This window comes from Penicillium samsonianum, assembly GCF_028829775.1.
Source record: "Penicillium samsonianum strain IBT 33392 chromosome Unknown utg000010l_segment0_segment0, whole genome shotgun sequence".
Taxonomy (NCBI): Eukaryota; Fungi; Ascomycota; class Eurotiomycetes; order Eurotiales; family Aspergillaceae; genus Penicillium; species Penicillium samsonianum.
In genome coordinates, this window is record NW_026643268.1 from 1,096,580 (window position 1) to 1,114,482 (window position 17,903).

At 46.8% G+C, this 17,903-nt stretch overlaps 8 protein-coding genes across 8 annotated transcripts; 4 read left to right on the top strand and 4 right to left on the bottom strand.

The window, feature by feature from the left end:
• Positions 1–397: 397 nt before the first annotated feature.
• Positions 398–2,146, top strand: N7471_013904 (dynamin family protein; the record flags this gene model as incomplete). The annotated part of the gene is made up of 1 exon (XM_057286622.1): positions 398–2,146. The coding sequence occupies one exon, from the start codon at positions 398–400 to the stop codon at positions 2,144–2,146; it is 1,749 nt and encodes a 582-aa protein (XP_057129101.1).
• A 58-nt stretch (positions 2,147–2,204) lies between these two features.
• Positions 2,205–3,018, top strand: N7471_013905 (Male sterility NAD-binding; the record flags this gene model as incomplete). Its single annotated transcript, XM_057286623.1, has 3 exons — positions 2,205–2,258; positions 2,322–2,566; positions 2,673–3,018. 3 exons carry the CDS (start codon positions 2,205–2,207, stop codon positions 3,016–3,018), a joined length of 645 nt encoding a protein of 214 aa, XP_057129102.1.
• Positions 3,019–5,612: 2,594 nt separating this feature from the next.
• N7471_013906 (uncharacterized protein) lies at positions 5,613–7,262 on the bottom strand (the record flags this gene model as incomplete). The annotated part of the gene is made up of 4 exons (XM_057286624.1): positions 5,613–6,092; positions 6,149–6,292; positions 6,349–6,720; positions 6,771–7,262. The coding sequence occupies 4 exons, from the start codon at positions 7,260–7,262 to the stop codon at positions 5,613–5,615; spliced, it is 1,488 nt and encodes a 495-aa protein (XP_057129103.1).
• Positions 7,263–7,419: 157 nt separating this feature from the next.
• N7471_013907 (uncharacterized protein) lies at positions 7,420–8,038 on the bottom strand (the record flags this gene model as incomplete). The annotated part of the gene is made up of 2 exons (XM_057286625.1): positions 7,420–7,911; positions 7,985–8,038. The coding sequence occupies 2 exons, from the start codon at positions 8,036–8,038 to the stop codon at positions 7,420–7,422; spliced, it is 546 nt and encodes a 181-aa protein (XP_057129104.1).
• Positions 8,039–9,328: 1,290 nt separating this feature from the next.
• Positions 9,329–11,170, top strand: N7471_013908 (fungal specific transcription factor domain-containing protein; the record flags this gene model as incomplete). Its single annotated transcript, XM_057286626.1, has 3 exons — positions 9,329–9,470; positions 9,522–10,177; positions 10,298–11,170. The coding sequence occupies 3 exons, from the start codon at positions 9,329–9,331 to the stop codon at positions 11,168–11,170; spliced, it is 1,671 nt and encodes a 556-aa protein (XP_057129105.1).
• A 1,496-nt stretch (positions 11,171–12,666) lies between these two features.
• N7471_013909 (uncharacterized protein) lies at positions 12,667–14,745 on the bottom strand (the record flags this gene model as incomplete). The annotated part of the gene is made up of 1 exon (XM_057286627.1): positions 12,667–14,745. One exon carries the CDS (start codon positions 14,743–14,745, stop codon positions 12,667–12,669), a length of 2,079 nt encoding a protein of 692 aa, XP_057129106.1.
• A 324-nt stretch (positions 14,746–15,069) lies between these two features.
• On the bottom strand, positions 15,070–15,552 carry N7471_013910 (uncharacterized protein; the record flags this gene model as incomplete). The annotated part of the gene is made up of 1 exon (XM_057286628.1): positions 15,070–15,552. One exon carries the CDS (start codon positions 15,550–15,552, stop codon positions 15,070–15,072), a length of 483 nt encoding a protein of 160 aa, XP_057129107.1.
• Positions 15,553–16,063: 511 nt separating this feature from the next.
• On the top strand, positions 16,064–17,673 carry N7471_013911 (nucleic acid/nucleotide deaminase domain-containing protein; the record flags this gene model as incomplete). Its single annotated transcript, XM_057286629.1, has 2 exons — positions 16,064–16,586; positions 16,649–17,673. The coding sequence occupies 2 exons, from the start codon at positions 16,064–16,066 to the stop codon at positions 17,671–17,673; spliced, it is 1,548 nt and encodes a 515-aa protein (XP_057129108.1).
• Between the last annotated feature and the right edge of the window lie 230 nt (positions 17,674–17,903).

Below are 17,903 nucleotides of genomic sequence, written 5' to 3' on the forward strand. Positions count from 1 at the left end.
AATGCTAAGCCCTTCTACCCTAGCTGCATTGTCCCTTCCCCTCTCACGCGGGCAGCGTACGCTAACTCGAGGAACGACACACGCCAAAAAATGGGTCTTTATGTATATTGGGAATGTGACAAAGACGCTTTATTGGTGACAGGACTTTGGAATGCGGAAGGAGATTATGCATATTAAAATGTAGTGGCGCATAGGTATGGTAAGTGGCCGCTTGAATGATCACTGCAACCTGGCACGAAGATATACACAGCAAAAGAGATTTTAGGCGAAAGGGGTTGTTGTTGACTGGAGGTTCTTTTAATTATAAATATGTGGGATTTGCACACTGTGAAGTACGTCCAAAAGCTATTGGAGCATCCATTTAGTCATCCCAATTCATCTCAAATCAAACTACATCATGACTTTGACAAACTTTACAACGGACGCACTCGAGGGCTTGTGTACTCAAGAGCAGCTGGATCTTCTGGATTCCATCGATACCCTACGATCACAAGGCATCAGCCACTACGTCTCGCTCCCGCAAATAATTGTATGCGGAGACCAATCTTCCGGAAAGAGCTCCGTTCTCGAGGCGATTTCCGGTGTTTCCTTTCCAGTGAAAAGCAGTTTGTGTACTAGATTCCCAACTGAATTAGTTCTCCGGAAGAATTCGCCAGTTGGAGTTCGGGTATCCATTGTCCCTCACCAGTCGAGGAGCGAAGCAGAGCAACATTCTCTTGGCAGCTTTTCTGAAAAACTTGATGGATTCGATGGCCTTGCAAATCTAATAGAGAACGCAAAGGCAGCGATGGGAATATCCACCCACGGAAAAGCGTTTTCAAATGACCTTCTGCGGGTTGAAGTTTCGGGCCCCGACCGGTCAAAACTCACAATTGTCGATCTTCCTGGTCTGATCCACTCAGAAACACGACAACAATCCGCAGCCGATGTACAACTAGTTCAAGACGTTGTTCAGTCTTACATGAGGGAACCGCGAAGCGTGATCCTTGCCGTTGTCTCTGCCAAGAACGATTTTGCAAACCAGATCGTCCTCCGTTTAGCGCGGGACGCTGATCCGTCCGGTAACCAGACATTAGGCGTCATCTCTAAGCCTGATACGCTAGTCCCGGGATCTGAAAGTGAGGCTTCCTTTGTCTCGCTTGCTAAGAACCAAGATGTGGAGTTTCGTCTTGGATGGCATGTTTTGATGAATATGGATTCGGAGAAAGGCCAGCGGAGCTTATCCGATCGGGATATCCAGGAGTGGAAATTCTTTTCCCAGGGGATTTGGGAAGACATGCCTCGATCTCTTGTGGGTGTGGATTCATTGCGAACCCGTATGAGCAGCCTGCTTCTTGGTCAGATTGCAAGTGAACTTCCAAGCCTGATTAACGAAATCAATTCCAAGATCAATTCCTGCAGGTCGCAGCTCCAGAAGCTCGGCGATCCTCGTGCAACATCAGGTGAACAGCGATCATATCTTTTGCATATCAGTCAAGCGTTCCAGTCTCTGGTCAAGGCAGCTGTGGATGGCACTTACAACGAGCCTTTCTTCGGAGATGCAAAGACGGATGATGGGTACCAGAAGCGCATCCGAGCAGTTATTCAAAATCTGAATCAGAAATTCACGGATAATATCTCCCACCGTGGCCATTTCCGCCATCTCCTTGAAAGTGAAGACCAGAGATTGATCTCCAAACGTCAAGTACCTCTCACAAGAAAAGAATACGTTCAGCATATCGAAACGCTTCTCAAAAGGACAAGGGGTCGAGAGCTACCCGGTACTTTCAACCCTTTGATCGTCAAGGATCTATTTCAAGAACAATGCGGCCCGTGGGACGACCTAACACACAGCCATATTACTGCAGCTTGGATGGCGGCAAGAGAGTTCCTCCAACACGCAGTTTCCTATGTGGCAGATGAGGCTACCTCGAAGGCCTTGTTTCAAAAGGTAATTTTGCCGGCTCTGGAAAATTTACGACATACATTGAGGAAGGGAAGCGAAGAGCTCCTTATACCGCATCAGCGAGGTCATCCCATTACCTACAACCACTACTTCACCCCGAAACACTCCAAAAAACTCGTGCTGATCGCCAAAAAGAAGCCTTCCGTAAAGCTTTTCAATCCCACTTTGGTGTTGATCCTCTTTCAACCTCTGGGCCTGTGATGCACGCCATCGATATTCAAGGTCTTTTCATTCTCTTGTTCAGACTACCATACCGGACATGACACGCTTTGCGTCCGAGGAAGCACTTGACTGCATGCTTGCCTACTACAAGGTACGTGTTACCGACCGCCTAATTCTCCAATTATTTGATTAACATGTATAATGCCAAACCTAGGTTGCACTGAAGCGTTTTGTTGATGACATTGCCACTGAAGTAATCGAAGTAAAGCTTCTGGGTGCAATTCCTACACTTTTTACACCTATAACAGCATTCGAGATGCCCAAAGACTTGATCAGACAAGTCGCCGGTGAATCTGAGGAGAGCCAAAGCCGACGGGAACAATTGAACAAAAAATTGTGGATCCTCAGGAAAGGTTCGGATACTTGCAAACGTTTCGTTGGCATCAGAGGCCTTGCTTGGTAAGAGAAGTCAGCCTACGTCCATACTTATACTGACCGAGTCGGTAGATTCCATCAATGAATTACAGGCTAGCTTACAAAACAACCCGGCTACATTATCTTCTAGCTCTTGTAGCTTGGTTGATGCGATTGACTCTGAACCAGTCGACAGACAGTCCAGATCATCTAGCCCGGATCTACTAGAGCAACCTGACAAAGATGAGCATGCTCAAGAGCATACTACAGAGCCGGAGCAGCTGTTGGATGCTCCTATTCCAACGAAGGGTAGCAAAAAGAAAAAAAGGGAAGGTTTGCCAACAAACTTCTATCTCCCGTCGAACACCCTGTTGAGTCTCCTACGGAACAAGAAATATTCGATTGAGGATGGCAATCTGGCCATTGGATGGATTTCCTACAGTATCCAGAAAATCCACTCCGTTGCTGGAAATTTATTTGAACGGTGGTGCGTTTAGGTCTTCGTATGTATGATCCGATATGATAACTAGGTAAAATACTTAATATACAGCCCAAGCTCATTATAGACCAGTGCACGGATGCGGCGCTGAGGAAGAACAAAAGAGTGTGAATCTTATAGAAGTCGAACTTGTCAGCTACTGTATCCACTAACCGGCCCCTCTTTTTTTTTTACCAAAAATACGGACACTCGCAAGCGAGGGTCCTTCACCCACATGAACAGGATCATCTAAATGAACAATTCTTTTAAATCCTACCACTTTCTCTTGAATTGTTAACCACCCCACCCACCATGCCTAAAGACAATAGAGATATAGAGGATCTGATTCTTAAAGCCATCGCCCTCTCTCTGAGCAACCTACACCCGAGTACTATATACGACGTCGGAGAGCTCTTGACGTCGAGAGAGCTTCTGCACTTGATAAAACTGTGGTGGAAAGGTGGTTTCAAGACTATCAACGTGTGGTGACTGAGCATGGTATATGCCAACAAGACATCTACAATTTTGACGAAACTGGTTTTCAAATTGGCGTCGGACGGGATCAATTTATTATCACAAGAGAGCCAAAAAAGAAGCTATTCAATGGATCTGTCACCAATCGAGAATCTATCACTGTTTTAGAGGCTGTTTCTGCTGATGGTTTTACCTGTCCACCACTTATTATTTTAAGTGGAAAGCAGGCATTACTACGCTGGTTTGACAATGTCAAAGTAGATGAGCATATAGCGGTAACTGACACCGGTTATATTAATCATCAATGGATTCAGCTATTCCATAAGTGGACGATTAATCGTACGCTTGGTGGAAAACGGCTGGTGTTATGCGACCGTTTTGGCTCCCATTTAACGCCAATTCATTGAATTTTGTGAGAAGAATAATATCATTTTATTCTTCTTACTCTCACATACTAGCTATATTCTACAGCCTCTCGATGTAGGAGTATTTAGCGTCTATAAACACTGGCATAGTGAGGCTGTTGAAGCGGCTACAATGACTGGATGCCGCAAATTTTCAAAGGATGAATTCCTACATTGTATCGCCGAGATCAGACGAAAAACCTTCCGGCCGCATACAATTAAGCTTGGATTTAAATTGACAGGCCTCTGGCCTATCAATTCCAAGCTTATTACTGATGAATTGGAGTCGTACGATCCATATCATGACAATTTACCCCGGCTAAATACCCCGTCAACTGGCTCTCAAAACACGGAATTCAGCACTCCAAAAACAGCTGAGAGAATTCGAAGAATTAGCTCTCGTCTCAGTCAGTACGATCCTACCATTCAGCGTTTCAAGGACGGGTTAGAAAAGCTTGCAAAGGGCGCTGAAGCGCAGGCTGTATTAGCTCTCCAGCTACAGCGGGAATTCGATCGTACCCAGGCTATTATGGGAGCGCGCCACGCCAGATATGACAATTCTCGCCGTCATATACAGATCACAGGTATCATATCTTCCACCCAGGTGAAAGAAATGAAGCGAAAGGAATACAAATTGGACGAAAAGGCGGATCAAGAAAAGACTAAGCGCAAGTGGAAGAAGGTGTTGATCGAAATCAGGAAGCATGCAAGAGCCAAAAAACGCCGGGGAGATTAAATTGTTTTTGTATTATAGTAGTAAAATGGCTAATTGATTTCTCTACTATTTTTAATTAATTAATTTACTACATGGTGGTATGTAAAAGTGAGGTTAAATTGGAAGATTGAAAAGATTGTTCATTTAGATGATCCTGTTCATATGGGTGAAGGACCCTCGCTATGCGAGGGTCTGTAATTTTAGTAAAAAATGTAAGGGCCGGTTACTTAGCAAAGGTAGAGTTCCGTCGATTATCAACATTGTAGTTGATAGCTTTTGTACAGCCAGGTCGATTATCCCACTTTTGTATCCGCTGAGGAGAACGTGCAATCCAAAGGACAAGTAGTCGAAGCTTTGCAATAGGCGAGGTAGGAGCGTTGACCGTCTTCCAGCTCCGCTTAGCAACATCATCAAGGAGATCACAGACTTTCTTATGCAAACCAGCGCGTAGAGACCTCAACGTAGTGTTCATAACCAAGTTCAAGATGTGAGGAAAGCAGCAGATTTGGGAGTTATGGGTAAATTTCATCGTCCCTTCTCGGATAATGGTCTCGGCCAGGTACTCATTGTACCGCTGAGACAGCTTTTGGTAAAGATATCGGTGTAGGGTATCGTTATTCGATGCGTTGTCAGCTTTAATTGTCATAGCTTTATCAGATATATGAAACCCCTCGAGAACCGTCTCAACGATATTAGCAAGGCTCTCTCCAGAGTGGCTGCCTTCAATTTCAACGAACTCAATACAAGCTCGATATTGCTGGAAGGCAGAGGGCATCCAGTGAGCATTAAGTGCTAGCATTGGCAATGAATTCTGACTTGTCCAACCATCCAAAGATAGCGCAATTGAGGATGCTGAAGATATTAAGGTTCGAAGCTCACTGTCAAGAGCATCAAGCCGAAGTCTTGCGTAGTCAAAGCTTAATAAAATCTTCAAAGATAATTCATATTCATTCTGATAAGTCGTAACACAGGTCGTTTGCTAAGAGTTGAATCGTTCAATAACTTGCTCATCTTGCAATCCTAAGACGATATAACGCTTTTTCCACCGTCTTCCGTCAATCTTTCTCGGATCTTGATAACTAAATACCCAGCACCTAGTCTACTCAGACCTGGAGAGCTAGGATTTTCTGCCGCAGAACCCAATACGGCACCAGGGGAGAACAGCAAAGCCTCACCTACCCGAAGATTGACAATTCGGTAGAACAATGAGAGCTTGCCTGATATTTCGGGCGCGGCTAAGTCTTCTTCAACGGTGGCCGTTGCTTCCCCATTGCATTGTGTCCCCAAACTTGCTGCAGCCACGTGCCCTTTCAGTGCACGTAACCATGCTGGCGAGGAGAATCTGTGGACAATGGTGACTGAGCATAGACTGAGGAGATCGCTTGAAATTGTTGGCTCTTGGGTGGAAATAAGGATGCGGGCCCCAAGGTGGCGTTGCAACCTGACAGTTGAAAGAAGGGTATCTGTAAAGCTGCGCGCTTCGACTGAATCTTTCATATACTACACAGAGCGCGTCAACAGCCATCGGTATGAGATCCTATTCGTGAGTGACGAACCTTGTGGGCCTCATCGAGTGCAACTACTCGGCCAATTTTTGTGTCCTGCTCCATGAATATTTCAAAGCAAATATTGAACAGAGAACAAGCCGTATCAGGAGAGAGGCACGGACAGGAAAGATCAATGATCGTCAATCGTGATGGCTGGCCAAGCAATTAGCATCTCGTTGTGATACTAGGACTGACTGCCAGAGTCTAACCTTTGGTGCCCAGCTCGAGCCTGCGCCTTGGGATTTTCCCTTTTTTTTGTTTAGCCCACTCGGTGGCTTTGCTTGCTGGGAAGGCATGAAGCTCTCAAGCGTCTCTAGGCGTTGCTTCAAGGGCTCAAGTTGACCAGGAAGAAGATCAGAATCAAGAACTCGCCTTCTGAATTCTTGGTAATCGAATTGGGATGCGTGCTCTTGCTGCAAAAGGCGCATCTCCCGTAGAATACGCTGGACAGTATGCATGTACAAAGGTACTGGCCCTTTATCTTGGCCGACAGCCATAAGATCTAGCATGCGCTTGGTATTCAAGTTGGCTTGGTCTATTTGCAAAGGCTCCACCTTGATATTGAATCTTGCGTAGGTCCCCTAATATATATGTCAGAGGCAATAACATTTCTAGGCTAAAGTTAGATTACCTGTATAGTTCTAATGTTTGTTGGAGCACACAGAACTCTGACATTGATCTGAGAGTGAGATGCGAGGAATGCAGCCTCACAAGGAGAACCGCCATTATCGCAAATGAAAGTGTCATAGTGAAAAACGACAGCTGTCAAGGGATTTAAAAGTCTACCAGCCTTAGAGGGAATCAAACAGCCCTCGAGTATGCAGGATAAGGTATGGCTTTTACCCGACCCCTGAGAGCCGCAGATGAAGGTACTCGACGGCGATGAAACATTGAAAAACAGTCGCGGGTCTTTTTCAAAAAGTTGTTTCCGAGAAATTGGAAAACCAGGTGCTTCAAGTTTCTTCAGTCCTCCCAATAGGCCAAACTGGGATGGAGGCTGGCCGCATTGATTGAGAACTGGGCCCGTAAAAATGGGGGCTAGCACGATATCGTCGTCGCGGTCATCAGAATCGTCAATCTTCAAGAGACTCAAGTGATATGCTAGATTCGGATCTACATCCATGATCAGCCTTGGCGTCATTTATAGAAAAGGCGCATTTTTTTTGAGAGAGATAATCGAGGTAGATAGTAACGGACCATTCTGTTCTCTGCATTTGGAGTTCGACATCCTCAAAAGTATGTTCTGGAATTTCGAACTGTTCTTAGATACTGGATGTCTCTTATTTATGACCTAAACTCATGTTCTTATTTGGTGTACCACCATATGCCGAGATAACAGCGGTGTAGAAATCTTTTCTTTGAGTGCTTTGGTTTCGGATGACAAGAGCTCTAACAGTGTATCTCTGGGCCAATTTGCTTGGTATCTCATGCAGCGGGACGATAGGACAGATAACTTGGTAGATGGATATAAGACCTAGTATTGCATTCACCTCGCTAGACCACTTTCGATAGCGTAAGTCAGTAAGGAAGATATCCACTCTACTGGCTTTGACGTTTTCGGCATTGGCGGCCTCTCGTATTGGTGGCCTCCCGCATTGGTGGCCTCCCGCATTGGTGGCCTCCCGCATTGGTGGCCTCCCGCATTGGTGGCCTCCCGCATTGGTGGCCTCCCGCATTGGTGGCCTCCCGCATTGGTGGCCTCCCGCATTGGTGGCCTCCCGCATTGGCGGCTCTCGAAATTTAGCCTGCAGTTCGTATTTTACGAGTCGAACCTGCTGAAGCACACAAAAAGCTTGTTATGAGCCGATCTTACATCTAGTCTGGTCTTGACCATGCGGAACTCACGTCCTTTTTGTGAGCCCCCGCATCCGTGCTCCTGTGATATCCGGCTTGTAACATTTCTACGGCTAGAAATGCCTACGAAAGTTGAACGAGGGCAGGGTTCATGTTACTTCTCATTTAGTGAAAGACAAAGAAATTGTAGTTCAAATAAATACTTCCAACAGCACTACCTGAATCAAAAATGGTTCTTAAAGTAATAGCACTAAAGAAGGGGGGTCCACGGGAAATGGAGTGGAAAGCAGTGAGCGGTAATAAGCCAAGTGAAGGACGTTCAGCAAATGGCATCAACCGTGGGTGGTCAGTGACAAGCAGTGCGAGAATATAACCAATCACGCATTGGCAATAGAAAACATCGCAGAGCTTAGTCGTGGGTTGACAGCTTTTCGAAGCTGGTCGTAGATATTGAATAACTGCCTGGCGCCTTGACTGTGAGTACCGTCTCATCCGAACCGTTCATATCTAGAGAGATAGGCTTTGGGGTCCGATCATGAGCGACTGGGCTTTATCTTGATTTGTTACTATTATTATTGGAATGCCTTGTTTAAAGAAGTAAGGGAGCACGTATATTGCTGTACTAAATCTCTCACTGAATATCACATCCTCAACTGGTCTAGTTGCCGTGATCCCATTTCTCCATTAAATCATAAGCTCAAGAAATGTTTGGTATTAACTCTTGCGGTTTTCTTTTTTTCCATCTTTTTCTTGAAACAGCCTGCTAATCTCTCATGTGGTTTTATATTAGCGCTTGTCATTTGTCGTCTATTGCTGAAGCCGTTGCTGTCTTTCTACGCAGTTCAAGGATACCCTACGGTGAATTAGGGGAGAGCATATTAGCCTTCCACAGCGTTGCACATTCAAGTACAACCACTAAATAAAAGCTCCGAACTTTCTACGTGACCTACTTGTAAGCTATATTACCACACCCAACACGAATAAACGATTTGAGACGGGTTCGTTTGCGAATCACCTCGTTGGTTTTGAACTTCCCTAAATGTTTTAAATGAAAGCTTATACAACCAAGAGCCCTACAAGAACCCGTCGTTTTGCTCTACATTCGCAGATAATGACGTCCAATCCACAAATGGTTGGCCTGACCTTTTACCAATATCAGACCCATGGAGCGCGCCAGCGTGGGGCGGCGAGGGCCAAGCAGGTTAGTGGCTAATTTATTCCGAGCGAGATATAGCTGACCTCCAGGGCTATAGGCCTGTGATTAATGCCCGGCTAAAAAGGCCAAGCGTGATGAGGAACGACCAAATTGTAGTTACTGCAGACAAAACTATCTGATCTGTGGTTATACAGAGGTGTCGCCGCACTACTTGAACTTTGCTGGACCGTTTCACGGAGATGGAGCACCGCTTGAGAGCCCAAACGTGGGTGCTACAAAAGGCCCAGCTAAGCCACCAGCAAACGGTGCACCAGTTGTCTGTCCAACAGAAATCACCAAACCAGTTTTACAAGCCCATTCAAGGTACTCAGGAACATCCCGGTACCCTCGTATCTCCCCCCAGACAAGGCGAGTTACTGACTCATATTACAGGTACAAGTTTATTAGAATCCGGGAGACAAGGAGTGGCTGTTTCGAACTATGGTCAAAGTCTTGGCCCTATGGATCCAACCCACGTCGGCTCGAAGCCTGAGGCTGTTTATGAGCTTTCAATCCCCGTTGAACACACCACCGCGGCCCACAAGCTGTTGATGTGGCCCTCAATCCAGCAGCTGCTATTACTAGAGGAATACGACGGGGAATATGTGATGCAGTTGGTAGAAAAGCGCATTCTTCTTAGCATCTACGCTCATGGTGAGATCTCGGACACTCTGGACAGCAGCCAATTACCATTGAATGGTGGCTTTTGTAGCAAACGACCTGATGGAGACAGTATGGGGCTTAACGAAGACTTCGATGTTGATATGCTTGGTAACGTGAAGCTGGATGGTGTCACAGCTCAACGCTACTTTGAGAGCTACTGCAACATGTATAAGCTTCATCCGTTCTTTGACCGGAGTGAACTCAACGACAAAGTTAATAGGTTTATTCAATCCTACTGTCATCTCAATATCTCTCCGAATCTGGCTACCGACCACGTGCGGTCAGCGCGCGATGACTCGCCGTCAACGAAACGGAGGCGCTCCAACCAGAGCCTGAGTATTGGCAGCCAGGATACGAAGACATTCTGCAACTCACCGCGGCCACGCGTGGGTTAGAATATTGACAGTTGCGATGCATTGCTATGCCTGGCCCTGGGTGCGATTTGCGAAGCTCCTGCTCCTCTTCCAGGGCCTATCATGAATAGGAGGATCAGCTACCGCACCTAGCCGACCATACCGCCTCTTCCCTCCCACATCGGGGCATATCCTGCGAATGTTGTGCTCTCTCCCACAATTCACAATGAACATGGGCACATGAAGAACTATCAGGTCATCCCTGGTCTTACGCTGTACGGATATGCTACGGGAATCTTGGGCCACTTGCAGGGCACAAACGAGCTGGAGCACGTTCAGGCAGGGCTGCTTGCTGGACTATATGCTGGCCAGCTAGCTGATTCTTTTCAGAGTCATAGTTGGATTTCACAATCTTCGAGGGCCTGCCAGGTCCTGGTGAGACCGAAGCGTTATGAAAGACTCAATCAGGGCCCCGTGAAGGACCGCTACAGCTCCGCATACTGGGCCTGTCTACAGTTGGAGAGTGACTTGCTTGCAGAGCTTGATATTCCAGCCAGTGGCATCTCTCGTTTAGAAGGTCGGATGCAGCTTCCCAAAGGACAATTTACAATCAGTTTTCAAGCCGAGCTCAGTGCGAGCCCAAGTATGATCATGATGTTCTACTCCGCTCAAATCCACCTGCGCAAAATTCTGAACCGAGTCCACACCAACCTAGGAGAAATACAATGGTCATCTACCGTCCAAGAAGCTTTGAGCGAGAAGATAGATCTTACCTACCCGACAGTATGCAGTGGAATGACACCGAAGAGCCAGCCAATGAAATCAACGCCGCCCGCATGCGCGCAAAGTACTATGGTTCCCGGTATATTATCCACCGACCTCTCTTCTACCACGCTCTGCACAACAACACCCGTGCTCCGAACATGGTCCAAACACCAGCCGCCTCACTCGCTAACGAATGGACCGCTCCTCAATTCCAACTCCGTACGCTTCCTGGGAGATCCCACAGATCTCACAGATCCATAGAGCCATACATAAGACATCAACAATACATGCGATGGGGTATTCTCCCCATCTTCCTTCTAACCTCTCTCTCACTCGCTTCTGCATTCTCCCCTGCCTCAGTCTCAATTTATTGGCGATTTGCTTGGCCAGTTGGGTGCCGCTGTGGGTTTTGAACTTGTTGTGATATGAAGCTGGTGCAGATCAGGAACCAAGCCGCACCATCGGGATAAATCCCGAGTTTTCAATACAAAGAACCAAGTTGATTGGAAATCAACTTGGACTTGTGGTGTATATATAGCCTTATGTTTCCCTCTGAATCAATCAACTTATACCTCTGAACTACAACAATTTTGACATTTTTGCGCGTCTGCATCTCTCTTTCCCTTTAAAATACCGCCATGCCCACAAAATGCATAATAAGGAGCAAGATACCACCTTCCAAGGTGGTAGCATATTTTTTGCAATCAAGGCTATTCATAATAGAACAATATATTCTGTTGCGGCTGCAGCGCGCGCATACGATGTGCCGCTTTAACGGAACACTTTCAGCCACCAGGGCTACAACCACCCATGAGCTGACTCATTTAGATGAGAGTACTTCTACTGAATGGATTCTATCTACCGAAGATTACGGTGTAGCTCCGCGCATATGGATGGTGCGTGTTTAGGGGAATATGTTACATGCAGCCACCACCACCGACATGCTGGGTATATAATCTGTAAGGTCAACCCGAACTTGATCCAAGAAGCAAACTCTGGGAATTCTCTTATATTAAGATTCAATATCAAAACTCGTCAAAAATAATCGTTATATTCAAAAAATTAAATTGAATACTTATAAATTACTTAATAGAATTCCTTTTGTCCCTTACGGACATTTTCAACAGACACTGGGTTTAGTCCTGCTGCAACTTCACAAGAAGAATAAGATCATACATTTCGTTTTTCCATTCACATGGCCCCCATGAGGCGAGGCCGGCACGTGTTGGCCGAATGCATGAAGCATTGGCAAAGATTCTCAACTGATGTCTGCGTTAATCTAACTCTTTCTATGAACAACTTCATCGAATAAGAAATTGTGCATTATTCCGGGCTCGCCGGGCACAGCGTTAAGCCAGGTAGAAATTTTTATATAATTGAGGCAATTAGGTTTCTTATTGTGCCCCCACAATACTTCTGGTAAATCTCATGAAACAACTACCTACAAGAGCCGTGAGCCGTTATTAAATGCTCGATCGGCGATCTCTATTACAGCTTCCAATATATATGTCTTGGTATTTAAGCCAGGGCTCACTTTTATCAATACTCAAAGCTAATCTACGATAAATGGTAAGACTTGAAGTACTCAAGCCTAGTTCTTCTGACTTCACAGTAGGGAGGAAACCATGGTGAGGAAAATGCGAAATGATTATTTTCATACCTTGCTCGCATAAAAGACACAAACATTTCCAAGTTTACCACGACATAATTGAGCCAACGAAGAAAATGTTCACATGGTACCACACTCTCGCATACAACTAATCAAGGAGCACGGAGTTGAACAGTCTGTGCCCCGTATCGGTGGGTCCTTTGCCGGTGAATTGATTATTCGACAGGCGAAGAGCAACGAAGGACAAACGCCGGAATCGCGAGAGCTCTTGCGCAATCATACTGGTGGAAACCGATTTTGCCTGGATGACACCAGCAACAACGATAATGCGGATAGAGGCATGAAGGTTTCGAATGTGCTGCACGAATTCCAAGATTGACTGGCCGGTGTTGACTACCGAGTCAACGAGAAAGATTGTCTCGCGACCTTGAAGATGCTTATGCTGAATATCGCCTGGGTTTTTTGCATGAAGAAACATGGCAAGTGGCAAAACTCTGTTCACGCCCAATGCCATTGGTTCACCACCTCGCATCAAAGGCACAATTAAGGTCTCTTCCTCATGAAGCATTCGATAACCATCTGTTTTATGACCTTGAACATGGGTAATATGGCACGTCTCAACGCCAAGAATTTGGGTACAGAACTCAGTGGCAAGATACCATCCAACTTGGGAATGTGCATCCCGCAGTGCTGGCCCCGAGATCGCTGCATCGCGCATTGGTGTCATGAGCAATTTGGCCGCAAAACGATCAGTAGCATGAAGAAGATGAAGGCTTTGGCGCCGGACAAATAACGACTCAACAAAAAATTGATCCGTCAGTTGTACTAAAGGCAGCCGGGACACATCAAGGCGAGCAGTTGCATTTGACGGGAGCACAGCCTGGCGCGGCCGAAATCCGGCCTTTCCGATAGATCTTGTCAAAGCCTCGTCCATGCTAGTACTTCTCAATGCTTTGTCGCCCGTCACGACAATTGCTTGGTTGGCCGCTTGGAGCATTTCCACATCCAGTGGACTGTCGCCAAAGGCCCAAACATAAGAGTCGTGCACATCACGCAAACGCGTCACGAGTGCCGCTTTCAGTGCGGGTGTCATGACAAGAGCGTCGGACAAGCGCCCCCCGCCAATCACTGTGACTGTTTTCGCCAGACCCTCCCTCTTCAGAACCTTCTCCCAGACTCTGCGAAGCCCACAGGTCAACACCAGCGCGCGGACATGGGTCTGACCTGACACCAAGTGCAGAAGATCTAAAATCTCAGAATGGACCTTGATCATGAAGGCCACTTTGTCGCAGCAATCATCATATTCTTTGTTGTCGCCAATGACTTCTTCGCAGAGGAAGGTCGCTTGGCGGAAGGCAGTATATGAGTAGTGCAAAGGGCTGCTAAACAAACTTTTCAAGGGGAATCTCTCGTCCGCCTCAGCCGAAGGTATGGAAACCAGCTCCCAAAATAGTTCACCGCTGTCCTGTGGTGCGAGTGTCTTGTCGGCGTCAAAGACTAGCACGGTCTCCGGCCGCTCGGATCCGGTCGTTATGAAGTCGTCCATACGTTGCTGGGCCAGTCTGGAATTCAAATCGTCTGTATGGGTCTTAAGATCCTGAATGAAAGGAACAATTTTCCCCATGGATACCTGGCGTTGGGTAATGGTCGTGAAAATGATGTTGTGGGACCTGCAAAGGTGACGCAGTTGTGTTTTCTCCTCTTGCTGCCATTTGATCAAATGAGCAATTGACACTGCTGGACGACTTCGTTTCCGATCACTCGACCGATACTCCGCAATGTCCTCAGCCGGCACATCAAGATATAAAATGTGAGTGTAGGTATCTAAATCAGCTGGTGTATACACCGATTGACCAGCAACTTCGTCTTCGGCCCAAAATATCGCATGTCCAGTGATTATGGCACTTCTCCCAGTGTCGGAGCTCTCTTGCTTGATCCTGCGAATCGCACGATCACGGACCCCTTCTTTGTCATCTTCGCTCAATTTCTGGAATGCTTCAAGCCCCCCAAGCGTGCCCGCTGCAATCACCTGGCTGCCATCATAAAAGGAAAACTCGGCATGACTCAGGCCACATTTGAGAATATCCAGCAAGAATGATTTGCCAGATCCAGGGAGGCCATAGAGGCCAATGATGACTGGTTTTGGACAGTCGGCTGACGCCGGGTTGGTGGACGTGAGATCGTGGCTGTCACTGCCATTAAGACACGATAAAGTGGGAGGCTGCATGACTGAAGCTTTGGTAGAACAGGAGTTGATATCAAGCAAAGTAACTGTGAAAGTTGGTTCTCGATGGAGAAAGACAAGTAAACCCTATACTAGCAAGGCTTATATCATGACCTTCTATAGAAAGTAGCGGTCTAAGGGTACACGTGGACCGGTGGGTAGAGTAGGCGTCGAAAAGGGAGAGAATATCGAAATCAGACAAAGTGAGCGAAAACAAAGCGAGCGACTCGGCGATCACAAGGTGCCACGTATCACCAGCAGGCCATGCAAGACCATGTATTAAGTCGCGCAACGAATATCCCGAATCCCTGAGCTGCAACGCGGTGATCAAGGTAGAAGAGGCCAGACACGTCGGAGGCCACGGCTGACTCGCTGGAATATTTCGGGGTCCATTTGATGGCGACAGGCCACAGAAGCGACCTTTTCATCCTTGCTCGGGTTCACCACTTCATGTATCGAGTTCCAGCGTTTTTCCTTGCATATGAGAGCAGCTACTTTGAAAAAGAACCATCGCGAGGTGAACTTGGCCAACATGTAAACACAGATTGGAGCGATTTGATACCCAGAGAGAAAAGGAATCCGGCGAGATGTAAATCCGTCATATTGAGCCCGTGTAATTAAAAACATGACGTCTGAAGCTTCACTCAGTCTAGAAAATCGTGTTTTTGCAAGTCGGAGCTCCTGGAGCTCCTCGCGAAGCCGGTCTCGATGCCAGGACGCTTGTGGCTGCCGAGGAAGATTCAAGCTCTTGAGCCATAGCCGTAGTGTTGCTTGCCCCAGTTGTATTGGTACTTGTGCCAATGAATGCATATTGAAGTTCAACGGTAAGAAGTTACGGTCATCAAATCGTCAGGTTGTCAACGAGCAGGGTTCGTCAATGGCTAGAAAGGGGCCGCTAAGATCTAAGTCGTCATCGGAGACGGAACATCTCAGTTTCCGATTCTTATTGCTGCGGCAAGCGCGCCAGGCCGCCTACTAACTAATCATCTTTCGATGGTGTCCCCAGATCCGGAAATTATGATTCTCCACCTTTCATTGCTTACTGCATGCGTTCCACATTTCGAGCTTCCCGCATCGTAGGCCTCCCGCATCGTAGGCCTCCTGCATAGCGACCTCCTGCATGGTGACATGGTGTACTTGGACCTATTGGGAATATGGCTGGCAGCCAATCATTGACTTGGAATCATCTGTTGGGTCAAAAGATGAATATCCGACTATAAATATACAAAGTCCTCCGTCGGCCCTTACCTATGTTCTCACTTACCCTTTTAACAGGAAGTCAAAATTGGCGCTCAAGCGGGAGAGACCAAATATTAGAAGTATGGGCTCGGCAACTCTAATCAAAGATCTAGAGATCGATCCAAAACGTGTCGGTCGCCCCAGGCTTGACCCATACCAGAGGCTTCTCGGTCGATTTTACGAGCAGCTGTTTCTTTTGAATGCACTTGGACAGACACGTGACAACCACACAACTTCATCTTGGGAGCTTGATGCCACCCGGGCGCGACGCCGACGATTTCTGCAAAATCTTTGTTACATTTGTGAATTCAAAAAAGGGGGCAGCGCATGCACTGCAATTGGGCTTGAGGAGCTCGATACGTGCTACAACTTCTGTGTGGCTTCGAATAACGAAACCGATAAAATCGCTACGTTTCTCCAAAACGTCCTCAACGTTTTGCGGGCCATAGCCCCTCAAGCTGGCACAAATGATACTTGCAGAGAATCAGAGTTCTTTCAGCTATGCATTGGATTTGCTGCTGAGCGCATCGAACAGGAAAGCAAGTGTCTTCGCAGAAACGTAAAAGACTGTCTTTCCAAGCTGAACAGACAAAATGCAGTTTCCGGTGTGTCCGTCCCTTTCACCTATCAATATAGATCCTCTTGTAATTTGTTAATCGATTCAAAGGTTCGCAGTTGATTAAATGGCTGCAAACAGCTATTGGCTTCGATGATCATTACGGACTTTGCAAATTCGCGCACGACGACCGCCATTCCGATCATATGAATGAGATTTTGAGCAGGGGTTTGGAAGATGAGAGACGGTCAGGCCCTACCAGCAGGCGCTCATCTTTTGTCCTCGTACAACATTACATCGGGCGGCTTGCACACCATATACGGGCTATTAAAGAGCTGCTTCGGGATACCCAGTACCTGAGTCACGTCCTTGATAACTACGCTGTCTGTAAGATTTATGCACCATCCGCCGTACCTCCACCCATTCGCGACTCGCATACCAACCTTCGGGGAATTTTGAACCGAATGTTCAAGAACAATGATAGTGAAAGAAAAATGCTCGAGGGTGGTCTTCTCCACTTGGACAAGGTGGTCGGGATCTTTAAAGATTTTCTGCGTCCGTATGATGGCTCCTTGCTCGATGTGCATGCAGAGGTCCAAGTGTTGGAGTACTTCTACAAGATGCAAAAGTCATTCGCGGGTGACGATCGTTTCATCGCTTGTAGTAAGCCAGCTTGCCTCTGCTGCGAAATGTACTTGAAATATCATCCAGCCCGTGTGATGGTGTCTTCTTCTCACCGCAAAATTTGGACGAAGTGGAGTCCCCCACATGTGCAACGATTTGACAACGAAAACCCTGCCGCCAGGCAACAAAAGGATATCTTGACTAAGATGACGCAAGACCTTCGCGAGCAAGTGATTACCCATGTTTTGCAACGCTTACCATCAAACCGTTGGCATCCAGATTCAATCACAAACATCACGGATGTCCGGCAATTTGGCATCAGCTCTGACTCGCTCGAGGTATCCGGTGCAGAAACTCCCAAGACTCCCCCAAGTACGTATTCACGAATTCATCAAAGCAGGTCCAACAGTCCGCCCGACACAGACCTTTCGGATAATTTAGATGCAGAAACGGAGTTTGATGAAGATTCTGGCTCGGAAAATGGGGGAGTCCCTCTTTTTGACAGCACTTGAAGGAGCTCAAATACGTGCTGAACCTTATTCTATACATCTCGAGGACCACGTATTTAGATCAACGAGAAGCAATTTAATAACAAGAATAAATTGAGTCTACACCATGTATTCATTTACAGGCTTCAGAATGCCAGTCGAGTGGCGGCTATATTTCCCAGGACCAGCCAGCGGAGCCGGGGAGACATTGTTTGTTGGTTTGTATAGAGGTGCCCTACTTATTGCCTCTCGTC